The sequence below is a fragment of the Manis javanica genome, chromosome 12 (assembly GCF_040802235.1).
Source record: "Manis javanica isolate MJ-LG chromosome 12, MJ_LKY, whole genome shotgun sequence".
NCBI lineage: Eukaryota > Metazoa > Chordata > Mammalia > Pholidota > Manidae > Manis > Manis javanica.
In genome coordinates, this window is record NC_133167.1 from 51295009 (window position 1) to 51316095 (window position 21087).

The 21087-nt window shown below is 36.7% G+C and overlaps 2 protein-coding genes across 2 annotated transcripts in view; one reads left to right on the plus strand and one right to left on the minus strand.

The window, feature by feature from the left end:
• The window catches only part of NUP35 (nucleoporin 35), a 72889-nt gene extending 72218 nt beyond the window's left edge, over positions 1-671 (minus strand). Inside the window, exon 1 of the mRNA XM_017652825.3 lies at positions 560-671. Coding sequence (XP_017508314.2) covers positions 560-599 — 40 coding nt within the window. The 5' untranslated portion in view covers positions 600-671. The remainder of the gene's footprint in view (positions 1-559) is intronic.
• LOC140845043 (uncharacterized) lies at positions 52-17188 on the plus strand. The gene is made up of 3 exons (XM_073218583.1): positions 52-665; positions 14638-14758; positions 16897-17188. Exons 1-3 carry the CDS (start codon positions 164-166, stop codon positions 17186-17188), a joined length of 915 nt encoding a protein of 304 aa, XP_073074684.1. The 5' UTR covers positions 52-163.
• The last annotated feature ends 3899 nt before the right edge of the window (positions 17189-21087 follow it).

Sequence of the window (21087 nt, forward strand, 5' to 3'; positions counted from 1 at the left end):
TAAAGGCGGGTTCCCAAATGGTGCGAACTCCTCCCTTCTTATTAAGGCCAATTTCTCAACACCGCCCTTTTAATTAAATGTCTCACGATCAAGCTTCCATTAATCGCATTCCTTCTGCAAAGCCTGGGCGAAGAAAGGGAATCAAACAGGAGTATAAGTCTAGATGACCAAAAAGCAGCGGACTGTAGTCACACTGCAGGGCCCCACCCACCACGTGCAGGCAACTCAGTTCCTGCACACCAGCGCTCCCCGCAGCTGGGAGCCCAGGGTCGCTGCCCGGGCTCAGGTGTGGGCAGGTGTGTCCGGGCCCGCGTCTGTGGGCCCAAACGGCACAGCCGTTTCCTCACCCTCTTCAGGATGGGCCGCTTCCAGGAGCCGCCCTGGTGGCTGCACGGTGGCAACGCCTGGAGCAAGGAGCCGACTAGGAACTTGGGGGCGAACCGGGGGCTCCTCTGCGACTGAAGCTAGCAGACAACAGCTTGATGCCTTCAGCCTTGCCGGCTTCCAGGCCTACAGCGTGGGCTGCAGTGACAGCCAGGACAAGCAGTTTTTCACTCACCCAGCGCGGCCGCCTGAGGTTCCACCGCAAAGGCTGCCATCCCAGCGGCAACTTCACTTGGCCCCGAGCTTTCCCGATTTTCAAATATGGCGGAAACTCCCCACGGGTAGGAGCGCGCTACCTGACGAGGTTTCGTAACTTCCGGACACGCGCTGTACTTAAGTTGTAGGCGCGAGAGCTATCATTTTGGAATAGGGCAAACGTCTCTGCGCAGACTCAGTGTTTTTGAGAAGGATTTCGCGGGAAAGGTGTTAAACTAAGGTGGAAACTTTCGGTTCTGGGAATCCTTTTGCTCACGCTGTGATTGACTCTGGATTTGGTGCCCTTGATTTGCTTTGATTTTGGTGCTTGAGGCTTATAGAAGCGAAAGTTCTTTTAGGTTTCATAATTAGCGTGAGTTTACCCCGTCTTGTGTCATCTGTCAACTTTTCCAAGTAACATCTGGAAAGGTTAGCTTGATTGAGTAGTTGATGCTTTGATTCCGATGTCAACCGCAGGCTTAGTGTATGCAGCTCCATTCTCAAAGTATATTTTCCACCATTTTAATGACTTTTTAAAAAATGTGTTTCGTAGACACAATTTTACATTAAAATGAAAATAAAACAGTTATTTTACTAGCAAAAGTAGGTTTATTCAGGAATACCACAGAATTGCAAGCCAGTACCTGCAGACTATGGCAAAACCACAGGCAAGTCCAAAAAATAAAGAAGGAGGATGTGATAGGGGTTGTTTTAAACAAAAGTCCATTAGAGAAAAGCAGAAGTTCAGGGTGATGAGTGTTTCTCATTAGCTGAGTTGCAGGAGTGGTCAATTTCTTGTAGACGATGCAATTGACATCTTTCCCTGTTGGAGTTTCTAGCTGATGATTATTCCCAGTTGAGGATTCTCCTGTTGGGGTCTACATTTAACAATACTTCTGTAACTGAGGAAGAGCAGTACCAGCTGAAGTTTCTAACCTCCTGACTCTACTTAACTGAGGCTTCCCTTTATTTTCACAAAGGCATAACATATACTTGCTGTTTTATTACATATTAATATATACAAAACATATTAAGTAATGGAGGCTAGTAATGAACACCCATAACCCCACTGCACTGACGGATCCTGTGTGCTCCTCCCTTTTATCCATGCCATCCACCTCTCATTTTGCAGCTGCTCTCTAGAGCATATTCAAACATGGATCTCACACACATTCTATATATGCATATGCAAAAAATACAGTTGTGCTCACTTACTAACTTTATAAAAGTGATGTGCTACATGTATATATCCTGGGATGGTCTCTGGTCCATAATAAACCCATTATCCTCAAAATACCCACCCATTCTCTGAGATTTCTTAAAATTCCAAATCCAGCAAGAATTTTGTACTTTGTGCAACAATAATTCCAGAACTAAGTACCAAGTTCCCAGAAATCAAATTTTAAAATCAATTGACTTTTTTTTTAATAGGTGTGTGGATTAAATTGTGTCCCCCAAAAAAGATACGTTCAAGACCTAATCTCCAGTACATGTGAATGTGACCTTATTTTGAAAAAAGATCTCTGCAGATGTAATCAAGATCAAATGAGGTCATACTGTATTACCACAAACTTGGCAGGTTAAAACAACACAAATTTTTTTGTTATAGTTCTAGAATCCAGAAATCTGAAATGAGTGTTATGGGGCTAAAATCAAGGTGTAAGCAGGACTGGTTTCTTCTGGAGGCTCCAGGGAATAATCTATTTCCTTGCCTTTTCTAGCTAACTATAATCCTTAACTTCTGGCCCTTTGCTCCCCCTTCAAAGCCAGTGGCATAGCATCTTCTCTCTCTCTGGCACTGCTTCTTTCTAAACTCTCCCTCTCCTTCTTTTTTTAATTTTTTTTTCATTTTGGTATCATTAATATACAATCACATGAGCAGCATTGTGGTTACTAGATTCCCCCCATTATCAAGTCCCCACCTCCCTCTGCTTCTTATACCAACATTTGTGATTATATTTAGGGTCCACTTAGGATACTTATCCACTCAGAATAATCTTCCCATTTCAATATCCAGTTGTGATTAAGTTAATAATCATATCTGCAAAGTGCCTTTTTCCAAATAAGGTAACATTCATTAATTCCAGAAATTAGAGTGTGGATATCTTTGGTGGCTATCACTCAGCCCATCATATCCAGCAAACCCCTTTTTAGAACTATGGTACCAAGATGTGTTCATTAGTGAGGAAATGTCTATGAAAATTATGGCCTAGTCAAACAAGAGAACATTATGCACTTGTTAGAAAGACTAAGGTAGATTTGATATATGAGTGGAGCATGAAACCCAGAAAAATCTTCAGGATTCATACAGTGAAAGAGGCAATTTGAAAACATATATATGACATAATTTTAATTTTTAAAAAGTATATTTGGGTAAATATTCAAAGAGGTTGGGGAAAATGCTTACTTAAAGTAAGAAATTGGAAAACATTTGTGTCAACAGGCAATATGGGGTGGGAGAGGGATTTGTAAATTGGAAGGCGTCAGGGCCTGTAACTTACTTTATATAACTTTTTAGTGGTTGATTATATGTGCTTTACTATTTTTATTATTCTGCAAATTTTAAACATTTTTTCCCTTAAGAAAGAAAGTCATTTTCCTTTCTTCGTTTGTATCTCAATCATCTACCCTTCAACTGGCTCGTTCCTTATGAAGTTCTAAACATGCCTAGTGTGCCCTAACAAAAACCTTCCCTGGAGCTTTCTCCTTCTTCTAGCTACCATGCACTAATTTTGCACACGTTCTCTTTCTTCAAGATCTGAAAAGAAGGACTTTAGAAGATGTTCATCAATTGTCACATCTATGCAAACATTTTCCAAGACTGTATTAGATTTCTCTCTAAAGCCAAATGCTAATTTTCCATTTGCTTACTGGACAACCTACCGGTACATCAAACCTTAACAACAAACTCCTCTTACCCCTAAAGCCAGCCCTGTTCCATTTGTCCCTTTTTCCATAAGTCTCTTAGAAACCCAAAACTAAAATCACAATGTATTAGAGCAGAATTTTAAGTGCTGAATTCAGAGCCCAACTTTCCCACTTAAATCCTATATTACTTGTATTTGTATTAAGTATTTCTAGATTTTATTTTCAGTAAAATAGAAACAATACCTACTTTGAAAGGTGGCTACACTTAGTACAGTGTCTCATCTAATTTGCTATTACTGGCTCCTACCTTCCCTGTCATCAAACATTCAGATATATCAAGTCCTATTTTTTCTGCCTCCTCAATTCTTAGATAATTAACATCTCCCTGCCTTCAGTCTCTCCCACCAAATGTAATACACCATTAGCCAATACTCCTTTTTTGTACACATTACCCAGCTGTCCAAAAACTTTTACTGACTTCCTGTTCCCTTATAGCAGCCTCCTTTTCTTCAGCTCCACAAGATTCACATGCATAGTACATGTCAACCAACAATGTCCTCATTACATGACATACACGGGGAGAAAGTGAAGAGGAAAATCAGAATCTCAGGGTGGAAGCTGCCATAAACAGAAAGTTTGCGCCCCTCAAATTTCACATATTTAGATATGTGTGTCCCTCAAAGTTCATATATTGACATCCTGATCCCCAATATGATGGTATTTGGAGATAGGGCCTTTGGGAAATTATTAGGTCATGAGGGTGGAGCCTTCATAAATGAGATTACTTCCTTTATAAAAGAGACCCCAGAGAGCTCTCCTCACCCACAACAGCACCACATCAGCAATTTGAGGATACAGAGACAAGACTGCCGTCAGAGTAGGCTCTCACCAGACACCAGATCTGCTGGTGCTTGACCTCAGACTTCCCAGCCTCCAAACTGTGAGGAATGAATTTCTGTTGTTTATAAGTCACCCAGCCTATGGTGTTTTGTTGTAAGAAACCGAATAGACAGAGAGAGGTGGGTGGGTAGAGATTGCAGTAGGCACCACTAAAGGACATACACATTGTCACCCTAACCTTCTGCTCCAATCAGTTTCCCCATTATTCCCCTTTGCAAACCTTCAGCCTCTTATGAAAGATCTCCACACTGTATTCTTTGATCACAGCAATCCCTCTGCCTAACATCTCTTTAGTTTCCACTCCAATTTACAAAGCCCTGTCCTTCTTACAAGTAGCAGCTCAAGATTTTCTGCCACCATGAAACTTGCCCCTGCTAAGCCAGCCCTCATTCATCATTCCATTTCAGAATATTCACTGCATTATTTATGCAACTCATTTGCTATGATACTTGTTTTGTAAGTTTTCAGTCCCAACTAGATGGATTTTTTTGAGGACAGGGACCATACTTCTTCTTTTCTGTATTTCTAATACTTTCAATAAATAAATTTTGAAAAAGTAAATGAATGGATGAATTAATAAGAAGCTCTAAATAAATAAATACTGAATAAAGGGTAATCATTCAACATTTGATGCAACTGTCCATATTTCCAGATTTGATGCAATTTTTATGCAATTTTATAAGTTTTCAGATCTTTAAATCATAATTTCACTCATTAATTTTATTAGAAGTGCTTATTATTTATGTTACAAAATTAAGAAATGCTTGTAGTTCCAATTACTGATATTTTTTAATAAAATTATATTATCATAATGAATTATATCAAATGAGAAACTTGTAGGGCATGATTTTACTTTTTTATATTTCTTGTTAAACTATAATCTTTAGAAATATTACATGTTCACCATGTTCTCCTGTACATAAATGTAGTTATCTTAGAGTACTTACTTTCCTTTCTTTTCTGAACATATTAAATAAAATGTCACCTAAAGTGGAACACTTATTGCATATTTCTATTCCACATTCATGGTTCCTTGAAGAGTGTCTTCTGATGACATAAGATTTAATCAAAGTGATATATTTTTTGCACTCTGCTGATATTCAAACTTAAATGAGGAACTGTTTCTTTAAACAAAGTATTGTGCACATACTACATACAATAGAACTGCTCTGGTTGGACAAAGAAACAAAAAACCAACTCCAGGTTTCTTGCCCCCTAAACTGTTGACTATCACACTTCTAGGTGACCCCAAAACACTTGGGTGGGGTACCTGGGGATACAGAGAGTCCAATCTGAAAATAAGCTCTGGGCCATACATATTTCAACTTTCTTCTAAACTCAAAACAAATATTTAAAATGTCAGATATGTAAAATCTCCAAATTTATTTATTTTCAATATATTTGATATATTCACAGCCAAACTGCTTGTGTATCTATAGTATATACTGAATACTCATCAAACTATTTATAAATGTCTATTAACTAGCAGTATTTGTATATAAACACAATTTCATTCGCCTAAAAGCCCACCCTCAAGTCTATTTTTTTTCTTTTGCTATCATTAATATAAAACCACATGGGTAACATTGTGGTTACCAGATTCCCCCCATTATCAAGTCCCCAACACATACCCCATTACAGTCACTACCCATCAGTGTAGTAGATGCTATAGAGTCACTATTTGTCTTCGCTGTACTATACTGCCTTCCCCATGCCCCCCACTACGTTACGTGTGCTAATCGTAATGCGTTTTACTGCCCTTCTCCCTCGCTTCCCACCCATGCTCCCCAGTCCCTTTCCTTTTGGTAACTGTTAGTTCATTCTTGAGTTCTGTGAGTCTGCTGATGTTTTGTTCCTTCAGTTTTTGCTTTGTTCTTATGCTCCACAGAGGAGTGAAATAATTTGGTACTTGACTTTCTCTGCCTGGTTTATATCACTGAGCATAATACCCTCTAGCTCCATCCATGTTGTTGCAAATGGTAGGATTTGTTTTCTTCTTATGGCTGAATAATATTCCATTGTGCATATGTACCACATCTTCTTTATCCATTCATCTACTGATGGACACTTAGATTGCTTCCATTTCTTGGCTATTGTAAATAGTGCTGTGATAAATATGGCTGCATATGTCTTTTTGAAACTGGGAGCCTACATTCTTAGGGTAAATTCCTAGGAGTGGAATTCCTGGGTCAAATGGTATTTCTATTTTGAGTTTTTTGAGGAATCTGCATACTGCTTTCCACAGTGGTTGAACTCATTTACATTCCCACCAGCAGTGTAGGAGGGTTCCCCTTTCTCTGCATCCTCGCCAGCATTTGTTGTTCCTAGTCTTTTTCTATGTTGGCCATCCTAACTGGTATGAAGTGATATCTCATTGTGGTTTTAATTTGCATTTCCCTGATAATTAGCGATGTGGAGCATCTTTTCATATGCCTGTTGGCCATCTGAATTTCTTCTTTGGAGAAGTGTCAGTTCATATCCTCCACCCATTTTTTAATAGGGTTATTTGCTTTTTGGGTGTTGAGGCATGTGAGTTCTTTTTGTATTTTGGATGTTAACCCCTTGTTGGATATGTCATTTACAAATATATTCTCCCATACTGTAGGATGCCTTTTTGTTCTGCTGATGGTGTCCTTTGCTGTACAAAGCTTTTTAGCATGATATAGTCTCATTTGTTCATTTTTGCTTTTCTTTCCCTTGCCTGAGGAGATACATCCAGGAAAAAGTTGCTCATGTTTATATTCAGGAGATTTTTGCTTATGTTTTCTTCTAAGAGTTTTATGGCTTCATGACTTACCACTCTCAGTCTATTTTAAAAACAAAAACAAGAAATTTTTTAAATTGAAGTGAAGAAAAAAGATGTCCACCTTTTAGTAAGACTTCAAGAAAAAGATAGAGTTTGTCACCTTCTGAAAGAGAGCAAGAGGAGGGAGCATCTTATCACCCATGTTATCATCTCAGCCTTTGGCCCCTGGTGTAGCATGCCTCTGGTGTGGCATGGCCTGTCAATCACTAAGACTGTGATGTCACATAAAGCCCACAGAGGAACCATGACTTCGTTGGGCCCAAGGACAAGTCATCTCCAAAAGAGTTTCCTGGTGTTTAGGATGTAGGGTTCATGTCCAGAAAAATACAAATCCATTCGTTATTTGCATTATCTGACCTCTATAAATAATAATGACCAATGCCATGCCTTTATAAATTAAAAATAAACTATTACACTTGAAAATGTTTTTTTCTGATCACTTCATTACAGTAAAAGCTGGTAGAAAGGGGCAGCCAAATATGAAAGGGAACGTCAGTGTAGCTGATTAACCTGTTGTCTTTTTTTTAATTGACGGTATTTCCTATCCAGTACCTTTCATCTGCATAAGTTATTTAGTTTATAATTGAAGTTTGTACCTCTTTCACCCTGTTTTCTTTAAATCAATTAAATAATTATTTTCACCTACTGTAAGTGAAAAAGTAACATTAAAATTTATGCAACTTTGGAAGGGAGGGATGAACAGGCACAGCACAGAGGACATTAAGGGTAGTGAACCTACACTATATGATACATAATGGTGGATACATGTCATTAGAAATTTGTTCAGACCCATAGAATGTACAGCACCAAGAGTGAATCCTTATGTAAACTATGGATTTTGGGTGGTAATGATGTGTCAGTGTAGGCTCACGAAAGGTAACAAATGTGCCTCTCTGATGGGAGAAGTTGATAATGGGGAGGCCCAGTGTGGAGGCAGAGGGGATATGGGTAATCTCTGCACATACTATTCAGTTTTGCTGTGAATGTAAAACCACTCTAAAAAATAAAGCATATTTTTAAAAAGTTACATAACTTTCAGGTGCAATTTTATTTCCTGCTTTTATATTTGAACTATCAGACAAGTTAATCAGATATTTGAAAGCCTAGTGGAAGTTTATAGCAGGCAAAATAGACAATTTTGAAAAAAAAACAAAACTAGGATTGATTTTAGAAAGAACTTTGTCTGGGATTTGCTTTAAAATAATCTTTGGTGGGGCTTGGGGGCAGGAGCAGGGAGGGAGGATGATGACTAGGGGCATTCTTTAAAGAAGAAAAGCCATGAGTTGATAATTGTTGATGGGTAATCGATTATGCTATTCTCTGTTATTTTGTGTATGTTTAGCATTTTCCCTAATTAAATTCCTTTTTAAATCAATAAGCCTAAATTCTAGGGTGTTCAAAAGTTGTACATTCTGTCCCAGTTTATTTTTTAAAACATCAATGGAAAATAAATCTTTTTTTACTTGATAATATCTTCATTTAGAAAAGGAACCTTTTGCTGAGGACAGGAGCAAATGTTGACTTTCAATAATTAACAGTTATATGACATTAACATCTCTAATATTTTGTCTACAATTTGAAGAGTGGAAATAATAGCTAACTAATATGTAATATATTGACTTACCCAGTGAGAGAGATATATAATATATAGTCAATAATTAAAATTTATTTTAAAGCTCTCATCTGTTATTTAGCATATAGCTTTCAATAAACTAATTTGGCTTCTTCCCCCATTAATCCACCTAACAGCTCTTGCAGTGAAGCTAAATCTTACATAATTCTCAACAGTATTAGTTCACACTAAATAGTCTCTTTGAAAATCTTCTTAGTTTCTTTATATTCTCTTGGTTTCCCTCCTACCTCTCTGACCATAGGCTAAGTCTCTTTTCTTGACTCATATTCCCTATCCAGCCTTTAAATGTTGTTGGTCCTCAAGCCTTAATCTTATGGTCTGGTCTTGCTCAAAACTCTTTCCCTATATGATGTCATCCATGTCCATTGCCCCAGCATCTCCCAGTTCATACCACCAACCCAAATCATTCTCTGAAGTCCAAATCGGTATCCAATTGCCTGTATGACATCTGCCTTTGGGTATTTCAAAGCACCTGAAAGCCAAATTTATAGTCTTTTCTGTAAAACATGAATATTTATCTCAGAGAATTGCACCACCAGCAATCTAGCTGCTAAAGCCGGAAACCTTGGAATGGTCTTGAAAACCTTTTTCTAACCCCAATCCAGTGTCAGGTTCTATGAATTCTACCTTCTAAATACCTTTCAAATATATCCACTTCTTTCATTTTTTTCTGCCTTAAGCAAATCGCAGCTTTACCATCTGATACCTGGATTTACTTTCCTGATTGCTCTTGGTTTCCCTCCCAGATCCACTCTCCACAGTGCAGCTAGAGTGATCTTTTAAAAATAACATTTTTAAAATGAGCAAGTTGTCCTCCTGTATAAAACCTTTCTATTTCTTCCACTACTCTGAGAGACCAAAATCCTAAAGCTGCCTAAAAGCCTCTACTTGAGTTGTTCAGCCTCGTCTGACACTATCTCGCCTCCTCTTGCCCACTGCTCCAGTCACTTGGCCTTCTTTCCATTATTCTAAAGTGTCATATTTCTTCCCATTCCTGGGTCTTTACACGTGTTCTTCCCTTAGTTCTAGAAGATCTCCAACAACTCACACCCCCTCACACCTACTTACCTTTTAGAACTAATTTCAGATGTCACTCAGAAGTCAGGAAAGCTTTCCTTATAACTAGACAGAATCATACTTTGAATTATACACTTCTGTAATTTTTAAAATAAAATCTATCCCCCCACCAAACTGTAAGCTCTGTGAAATCAGGTACTTGGTGAAGGCAAATTCTGGCACGCTAAGACCACCACCCCTTAAGATCCAATCACCAACGCAGAACACACCATACCCCTATTCCTTAAAAACGCGCATCCTCACCCATGAGCTGCTGCTCCCTCTCTCTGGGAGCAGCCGTTTTCTCTTTCAGTAATAAAATCTCTTGCGTGGGCCCGTGTCTCCTGAGTCGTTCTGGCGTAAGGAGGGTCGCGGTGAGTTACCCTTTCACTTGGATTTTTTATTAAGGTTTTTAAAAAATTAAATATTTTTTATTTTGAAATATTTGTAGGCTCACAAGAAGTTGTAAAAAATAATGCAGAGGTCCCATATACCCATTACCTCGTTTTCCCCAATGGCAGCCTCTCGCCAAACAGTAATACAGTATCACAACCGGGATATTGAGCACTGGTACATCAAGATGCAAGACATTTCCATTTCCACAAGGATCTCTCTCATTGCCCATTTATAACCACACCCATTTCCTTCTGCTGCCAACCTTCTTAATCCCTGGCAACCACTAATCTGTTCTTTATTTCTACAATTTTGTCATTTAAAGAATATTATGTTAATGGAAAAATACAGTATGTAACACTTGAGGGTTGGCTTTTTCATTCAGCATAATTCGTCCAGGTCGTTACAGGTGTCAGGAGTCTGTTCCTAGTTGCTGAGTAGTATTCCATGATATGGATACACCATAGTTTGGTCAACCACCCATTGAAGAATATTTGGGTTGTTTCCAGTTTTACCTATTACAAACAAAGCTGCTTTAGCCATTCATGTACAGTGTTTTGCATTAAAATAAAACATAATTTCTCTGGGGAAAATGCCCAGGATTATAATTGCTAGGTTGTATGGTAGTTACATGTTTAGATTTTTAAGAAAGAAACAGCCAAACTTTTTCCAGAATGGATGTACCATTTCACAATCCCTCCAGCCACATATGAGTGATCCAGTTTTTTCACATCCCTGTCAACAGTTGGTGTAGTCACTTTTTTTATTTCAACTTTCTTGTAGATACATAATGATATATCATTACAGTTGTAACTTGCATTTCCTTGATGGCTAATGATGTTGAAAATCTTATGTGCATATTTGATATATGCATATCATCTTCAGTAAAATGTCTCGTGTCTTTTATCCACTTTCTAATTAGATGGACTGTTTTATTATTGAGTTTTGAGAATTCTTTTTATATTCCATACATAAAACTTTTGTTGAATACACAGTTTGCATATATTTTCTTCCAGTCTGCAAGTTATCTTTTCATCCTTTTGAAAAGGTCTTTCACGGAGCAAAATTTTAAATTTTGATTAACTCCAGTTTCTGAATTTTCCTTTTAGGGATCATGAGTTTGGTTTGAATATTTTTTATAATTTTGTTTGTATATATCTATAGTGTTTTGAGTATGTCTCTTTGTATAGTTCTTTAATGATTGCTTAGGTATTACATTATATATACATAAAGTATCACAATCTAGTAATGTCATCACTTTACCATTTCAAATGAAGTATAGAAAACTTTATGTCCCTTTTCCCTCCCCATTATAATTGTCTTAAATATTTCCTTTATGTATATTTAGAAGCACATCAGATTGTGTTAAAATTTTGGCCTCAGCCATGAAACAAATGTAGAAGAGGAAAAGAAAAGCTTATTATATTTACTCATATTTTTGTACCATGTTCTTTTTTCCTGATAGCTCAAGTCTCCTTCTTTTATCATTTGGTTTCTTTTTAGGGAACTTATTTAACTTCTTTAAAACCACTCTTTTACGGTAGGGCAGATGGCCACAAATTCTCTTAGTTTTCCTTCATCTGAGAATGTCTTGATTTCTTCCAATTCCTAAGGATATTTTTGCTAATTTGACAGGTTTCTGGGTTCAGCAGTTATTTTCTTTCAGTACTTGAAAAATATGATGCCACTTTCTTCTGGCCTCTACATCTTCTAATGGGAAATCTATTGTCACTCAAATTGCTTTTCTCTGCTTTTAAATTTTTTTCTTTGTCTTTAGTTTTCAGAAGATTAATTATAATGGCATCATAATGTGTGCATTTCTTTACACATTACTATGTAAGTTAGACCCTGTTGGTTGATCCCTACTACTTGGGATCCATACAGCTTCTTCAATCTGTCAGTTTATTTCTTTGCCCAGATTTGTGGACTTTTCAGCCATTATTTCTTCAAGTACTTTTTCAGTGCAGCTCTTTCACCTCTCCATCCAGGACCCCACTGACAGGAGCGTTAAATCTTTTGTTATCATTCTACAGGTCCCTGAGGCTCTTTTCACTTTTTCTTTTTTCATTCTATTTTCTCTGTGCTCAGACTGGGTGATTTCTATTGTTCTGTCTTCCAGTTATTCAGTCTTTCCTCTGTCCCCTTCATTCTGATGTTGAGCCCATCTTCTGAGATTATTATTACGGTTATCATATTTTTCAGTTCTAAAATTTCCATTTAGCTCTTGGATGGCACCAAATGGAAATTTTGATGAGACTTCTATTTCTTTGATGAGACTATTTCTTTGCTGAGGATTTCTATTTTTTTACATTTATTTCCAGCATTTTCATAATTGCTTACTGAAATATTTTTGACTGCTTTAAAATCTATGTCAAATGCTCCACAAATAGTAGCTAATATGTTACTTTCATGATCATGAGTTGGTTATTGATAAACTTCAGACAGAATTTCAAAACATTCCCCACTACATAGATTTTCCATGTTACAAACAGCAGTTCAATTCCTTGTACTCTGACCCTACTACCATTGCTGGAACATGCAGTCACTCTGCTCTTTTATCAGTGGCTTCTATTGACATCTTGCATTCTAACTTAACTTATCCAACAACTTCCCAACAGCTTCTGAGTTTTTCATTATTTCTACATATGGTCTATAATTATATTGACTTTCCCCCAACAAATGCACTTACAAACATGAAAAGTCTCTTCATGCCCAAATTTATCTGTTGTGAGCTTTGAACAATATTTGTATTTGTAATACCAAACATAACACAATGATACTAAGAAACCCAATACTTATTAAGAGCATTTGTTAAGAGCACTAGTTCTTATGTTGATGTTGAATTATATACAAAAAAAGAAATTATAAACATTCGATTGTTAATTCTCTCAACTTTCTTATGAGGACAGTTAACAAACAGCCTACCAGTCTTGAAAGATACAGTCATCCAAGGACTCCAGACCTTCATGGAATAGAAAATAATACCAACATGTATTTCTTTAAATATCAGGATTAATATTTCTAAACAATAGGTTCTTTTGAAAATCATTTATAAAACATATTCACTACTGCTGTATGATTTATACATGCTCAGCTTGATCAAAACTAAAAAAAAAAATAGGCTGCACGTTGGGGAGGGAGGTTTTTTGTGAATTTTAGGGATCTTTTCTAAAGCAAAAAGAATATGTGATTAGTATTGTGACAGATTTTAACCTGGTAATGATTTCTTTAAATTTTTGATTGATTGTTAATTCACATTACCACTGTAGGTAGCTGGAGAGGAGGAGTTTTTTGAATTTCTACTTAAGGCTGCTATTTACTTCAATAGGACCAAGGGTAACTGGGAGATACTTAGAAAATCCTGCCCTTGTCAGTCAAGTCTCCTGGCAATTTGTCCACCTCTCCTAAAGTAAGAAAGGGCTCTGTGGTTCATTTTAAAATAAAATAAATTTTAAATTAGAAGAAATTTTAAAATAGGAAAAAACCTGAACAGCAGAGGCTGAGAGATCACTGTACATAATGTCTGATTATTACTTAATGGTACTACTTTGAATGCAAGCTCTATGGTGGCAGGGATTTTTCTCTATTTTGCTCACTGTTGTATCCCCAGTGCCTAGAACGGTGCCTGATATGTAGTAGATCATCAATAAATATTTGTTGCATGAAAAAATTGAGTCTGCAGGAGAGCCCCTAAATGTGAAATGAATTCTTTTGATACATTGAAGTACTGAGAAAAACTGCTAATGGTATCCCCAAAGTAAGATCATTCATATTTGAAACATGCTGCGAGAATGCCATAAAATTGAAGATAGGCAATCCTGTAAATTATACATAACAAGCTATTGTTATGGGAAATTATACATATCCCCATTCTGGGAAAAAATTATGGAACTTTTTGTTAGTGAACACTTACAAAAAAAGATACTAGAGAGATAGCTTTGGCTTATGAAGTCATGGCAGATTTTAATAAAAAAGCTTCTTTCACTGATAGAATTACTAGGTTGCTGGATGGAAAAAAGTTAGGTATGTGAAAAAAATCACACTAACTTTGCAAACCATATGAAAGGATTGCTTACGGGGTGGTTTAACAATTGTTTAAATGGCTGACTAACTTACCGTATAAAAAGGAAATTTCAACTAAAGAACTGTGTCAAATGATATGTAGTAAAATGTAGAGTTGCTCTGTCCTAAGCAGTTCAACTCTTGTTGTCAATAATTTGAATAAAGAGATATATGGCATTCGTACAAAGTTCATAGATTTTTGAAACCAAGAATAATAATAAATATGGTGGGTTACAGAATCAGGATCAACCATGATTTGCAATGTTTAATGTGCTGGCTATTCACTCTTGGTGTCTACAGATTTACTCTCCACCTTTTTCTGTGCTGCCTTACACCCTAGGAGATCTACATCTAAAGTCTGTATCATCCTGGTCTCCACTGACTTCCTGCCTTCAATTGAATTTGGCCGATTCCCGAAGTCAAAGGAAGGAGCTTGGAAGATGGGAAGAAAGAGAAATCAGGTATATATTTCCAGGGCTCCCTCCCTGTCAGGCCACAGTTTGGCAACAGCTCTGTGACTCTTCTAAGGCCACTGCTTCTATCCAGCAGTTGTGTTCCATGGCTACAGCTCTCAACATTCTGGTAACTTCTTCCCTGCTCCCCACCCCCACTGCACTTTCTGTCCATGAGGATGCAATGGCTGTCTTCTATTGCTAGATCCAAAGTACTTCTCCACTTGTTGAATGTTTCCTAACTAGGTCCACACCTCCGTAAACAGACCCTTTATTAAATTCTCTCTATTGCTTTTATAGCATAACATCTATTCTCCCTGTATTTAAATTCTATTTAGGTTATGGGCAACAAGCCCCAACCCCCATAAAAGCAAGTATAATATGGAGATGTGAAAAAAAATGAGTTATAGTCCATTACAAATGCAATATGAGATGGCAAATAATGTGATGAGTTGCTCTTGTGCAACTGTGAGTGGCCAGAACAAGAGAAGTCATACTCACATACACATAGGTGTGTTCTGTACTCCACACTATGCCAGTGATCTGTCTCTTTTTACATGAAAATCATATTTGAATGATACTAATTGCCATTAGGGATATTTGGGGAGTTTGTCTGTTTAATGGTAGGGATGGGGGGAATGGTCCTTATTCCTCAGAAGCCATTTGCCTCACTAGCCAAAGAATCTACATCCCTGTTTTTGTCCAGTGGCTAAAGGTCTCCACTGCTAGTTCTTCAGCACAAGTGGGGAGGAGCTGGCCAACTGCCCATCTCACCCCCAACCCCGACCCCAAACCCAGTCCTCACCAACATACTCTTTCCCCAAACAATATCCACTCATGCCCTCTGCAGTTAGAACAATCCTGGAATGAATCACCTCCATAGGAATCCTGAATAAACTTGATTTGAGCTGTGCTTCCTTTTATTCCTAACCCCACATGCTATCTTTCAAATTTTGCTCAAAATTTCTATTCCACTGTTGACATTGTTTTTTGCTTTCCTGTACTCTTGAAGATTTATATATGTATTTATCTATCTTTTCAGTCATTTCTAAGGGAGTAAGTTTATCAGATGAGGCTGCCAGCTTGATCCAACCCCAATAACTACTATACTTTTGCTACTTGAGAACTATACACCAGGTACATGCTAAAAGATTAGCTTATATTATCTCATTTAATCTTGACAGCCACTGTATGAAGAGGCCTAGAGGAATTAACTTGCCCATTTAAGCAGTGGGGTAGAAAATTGAGACAACCTGACTTCAGAGCTGAGACTCATTTCAGAAAAGAATGCACTTGCTTTTATTAAAAGTATATATAAACAAATCACTAGTGGTGAGACAGTGCTTTTCATTTACCCCTCAGAGTCCATCAGTTGCACTAGCAATAATTAAAACTTTATTTTTAAGTAAGTTCACAAATTTAGTAGGACTAAACTTGGATAGAGAAGAGTGGGAATTCAAGAGTGCAAGCAAAGGAACACGTTTCCTTTCCTGCTGGAATGATACACGAGTGTAAAGAGTGGGTTAAAAACATAAGAGCAAACACAGTTTGCACTATTTGTGTGCTTTTTCAACTTCGAAGGATTCATCACTCGGTAGATACAATCATTAACAAAATCAGGTTATTGTGTATATATTCTTACACTCTGCACTATTTATTTTTGATAGGATTAGATCTCAAAATGTATTTTATAGCACTAATTGCCATTTGAGCTGTTATTATCATAACCCGCATGATTGTAAAATAGCTTGACCTGCTGTTAGAAACACTCCACAGAGACAATTATTAAAATAATTGACTGTAAATTACAGGCTGGATCAGAAGAGAGAAATCACATACCAATTTGAACAGGAAAGTTTAATATAAACGTTTATTTACTATAACAGTTGGAATAATGAGGGATTAGTTGGAAGTAATCAGAACTCAAAACAATACAGGAATAGCAAATATAAAGAGCAGCAACCACCCATAGCGATGAAAATTCAGAAACAAGGCTTCCCAGGTTGAAATCCGGATCTTACTGCACAGTGAGGCCAAGGATCACTGGTGGCAGAGATATCGCCGTGGTGTTGACTGATAGAACTTGCTGGAAATCTATCCGTTAGGATGCCAGGCAAAACTGTTGACAGGGGGATGTCTCACCGTAGGCACTCTGCTACAAAACGACCCCAAGGCATTACCCAGGAAAGTTTCTGGCTGCTGAGTGCTACAGGAGCCAAATGCTGGAGCAACCATCCCCCCAACAGGACTGGGCAATTGAGAGGCTGTGAGAGCGGCACAAGCCCGGCTCCCAGGAAGCTGTCAGTACCGCAGGAGCCCACCTGGAAAGCACACCAGAACCAGGTGAAAATGCCCTTCCTCCTGAAGGGTCTCTCCAACACACTGCCTTCTACTGACAAAGCTCAACATCACGCCAGCTGTCAAAGGAAAAATATTTGAATACCTGCAGAGGAAATAAGAATGGGGTTGTTGCTGAGATACAATAAATTGATAATTGCCACATACTTTTTTCATATCTTGAGTGCAAAATATCCTATACTGAATACTCTTGATTATTTGAACAACTTTTTAATTTCTAAATAATTTTGGCAGAAGACTTTACCTTAGGAAAAGGGCACTCATATTTGCTGCTGCTTAGGGTCCTATGAGGATCCTGTTTCAGACTTATCATTTCAAACTGTCAACCTTCATGCAGTGTCAGACATGGGTATAGTTGTACGTTGTGGGTCATATGCCAGAGTTTAGGCTGTAATCTACAATGGGTACAGTGCTGTTAAGCTGCCACAACAGCATGCACCAATTTCTTTTCCTTCCTTTCTCTCTCCCTTCCAACAAGCAATCTTTAAAAACTTGCAATGGGAAACATACTAGTAAAGAAACAGCACAGTAAAAATCTCTGCCCTCATGGGGAGCCCACATTTCGATGGGTAAAAGCAACAAGATAAAAAAGTAAATATATAGACTGTTGGTGATAATTAGGACTATGCAGTAAATAAAACGGGAAGGGGAGATAAACATATTAGGGATGGGGGAAAGAAGAAGGTAACACCTGAGCAAAGATCTGTTTCTGGGGTTTTGAAAAGTGTTGCAGGTAGAGGGAACAGCAGGTCATTAAGTAGGGTTCTTGATTGTGCATTTTCAAGGAATAGCAGAGATGCTAGGGTGGTTAAAACAGAGAGAGTGAGAAAGAAAGCAGTCAGCAATTAGGTCAAAGAAGTAATGATGTTTGAAGTGGGAGGTGAGTGCCAGACTATGCCCAAGTAATTGTAATGCTGTCATGGTTAGAATATTGAGTAGTTTAATCTGAGAGTAATTCAGCATCTTCTCTTGACTTAAAGTACTAGGATGTTCTATTGAATTTTTTCCTGCTATTTTATCCACAGTAATGCCAATTACAAAATCTTACTTTAGCCTTTCAATTCTTGAAGTGGCTATAGCAATAAATCTCCATAGACCTTAAACTAATTTATATTCCAAAGTGTATAATTTTGTGGCTTGTCAATGCATTTCTTAACCCAGAATCAAGATATTACCAGGGGGAAAGAGTAAATTTATTATTTTTATTAAAGAATATCAATACCTAGAAACAATAAAGGGTACATTATAAATATGGATACAAAATAAGTAAGTCAAACTTTATTTGAAATAGAAAAGTTTAACTAAGTTATTTTAAAAAGTACATCAATGGAAACAAAACCATAAATTTGTTAACTGTAAACACTATCATATGTATTGTAGAATATAAAACTTCAAAATCTTCTGGTTTAAATTCTTAAATAACTGCATGGTGACTACATTCAAGATCCCTTGGGCAAAAAAAAAACCAATTATTTAGAGTCACCTAGCAAAGCCAAATAATTCATTGTGCTACATTTCTGTTATTTTTAAAAGTATTGTGGTTTTGCTTATAGAAGGTGTTCATTCATTGAGTTAACTCACTGAGTAACATTAGAAGACAATACTCTGATTTATACTTGCTACATTGAAGAATATTTGAATAAGTTACCTTTGAGGGATACTCATATACATTTAAATTATATGAGTTACTAATATTCACACCGACAAATTAGACATTTTCGCCACCACCACTGAAATTGTTAATCAGAATCAAAGTAGGTTCCCTAGGTTACAGGCAAAAAAAAAAGTTCAAGTGCTATATGCATACATTTCAGTCAGGGAAGAAGAGATGCAAAAATACTATACTTCATTTCCTCTGAAATCTTGTCTTTGAGTTAGTATAATGGTCTAAATTTGTCTAAAAGAAGCTAAGAAAAGTATTTCTTCAGTTTCTCAAGAATCTAAATACTTCTTGGGTTTTCATTTCAAATCATATGTAATCACCTATAATAAAGCACAAAGTTAGCAAACACTTAAAAATACTAACCTCAAATAAACAGAATTTTATCATTTATTCCAGTACTTTTGTTCTGCTCTCTTTTTCAGGTTGCTAGGAAGGCTCTATATTTATTTTCAATGTTTAAAAACAAACAATATTTTCACTTTCTTCCCTTTGAAAATGGTAGAAAAATCTATTTTAAAATAGAGGCAAAACTCCTTGAAATATTTTTTCCTCTCCTCAAAACAGACCTATATTTGGTATACATTTTTAAATTTTTATTATATATGAGATGGAGGATCATTTTGAAAAAATTTCACTTTAATAAGTAACTAGCTATCACAGAGTGACCTATATCATGGGAAGTACAAGAAACATGTATGTATGAAGCACCACTGCCTTATATAGTACCCTTAATTTAAAAAACTGGATTATATTTATTGATCTATTTTAGATACAATGAACTACTATCATTCAAGATAAAACAAAATTGATCCTCAATGTACATAAAACAAGATATGTATTTGCACTATAACCAGGTAACTTCAGGCAACTAAGCATGCAAACTACATACATAAATATTATACTATCTGTTACTAACAAGTTCTATTCAAGGCTTCATGTCACAAAATTTAATGACTGAAAACTAAAGAGCACCTAGCAAAAAAAAATGTATTAAATGCTTTCCTGTGAATGGAAAAAGTTCACCCAGCAAACTCTCAGCAATACTGATCATAAAGACATTATACATCAGTCCCATATTTAAAAGGATTCTGTCTCCTTGGTCTACTTCAAACAGTTCACTGTAGCTTGATTCTATTTATGCTGCTTCTTAATAGAAGCAAAGCTCATAGCTTTGCATGTGATGAGATCGTGTGAGAATATAAGCAATCTTGAAATAATTTGCACTTATCACTTCTACTTTTTCTCATTATGGCATAAGAAATGCTGCCTTCTCAAATGCACAGATGTGCTTCATGTGCACTTTCCATCTGCCACACAGAAATATGCTTGCTCTGTATAATGTGGAAGAAAAGCTCAGGACTTTCTTAATAAAATCTAGATAGCAATGGTATTTTCTAAATCATGAAAAGCTACTTGAAAGCTATTAAATAAATTCTATCTTAATTACTATAATTTTTAAGGTATATTTTATTCTGAGTAATTCAGAGTATCTTTAAGCAACCTTATAATGCACAGAGGTCAGCCTTGCAAAAATGGAGACTTAATTTAAAAAAAACTATTAGAAACCTCTATATATGATAAATTTGTAAATGATTTTAGACTTACTAACATTGTGTTTAAAATTTCTTACACAACCATACCTCTTTCCTTAAAATATGTTCTCTAGCAGAATACCAAACTAACAGAACAAATCACATATAAAAAAACCCTTTCAGTAACGCATTTTCTGACAGGTCCAAGGAGACCAAAAATTAAGACATGGGACCCAAAAACAGAATGCTAGAGGCCCAGGATAAAAACAAAACAATGTATGACACTAGGTTGCCTAATTAAAGAACCAGAAGTTCACAATAATATAAGAGAGAACATCTACACAACAGTTTTAAAAATAAAAAATACATGCAGGCAATAGAATTAAAAATATAAATGTAAAGCATGTTTTCATGAAAGGACATAAAAACTGTGTAAATATCATAACCACTATACAAATACAGGCAGACCTCAGAGATATTGCAGGTTTGGCTCCAGACCACCACAATAAAGTAAATACTGCAATGAATCAAGTTAGATGAATTTTTTGGTTTCCCAGTACATACAAATGTTGTGTTCACACTATACTATAGTCTATTAAGGGTACAATAATACTGTGTCTAAGCAATATACATGCCTTAATTAAAAAACACTTTATTGCTAAATAATGCTACCCATCATCTGAGCCTTCAGCAAGTCTTAATCTTTTTGCTGAGGGAGGGTCTTGCCTGGATGTTGATGGCTGCTGACTGATGAGAGTGGTGGTTGCTGAAGGCTGGCGTGGCCG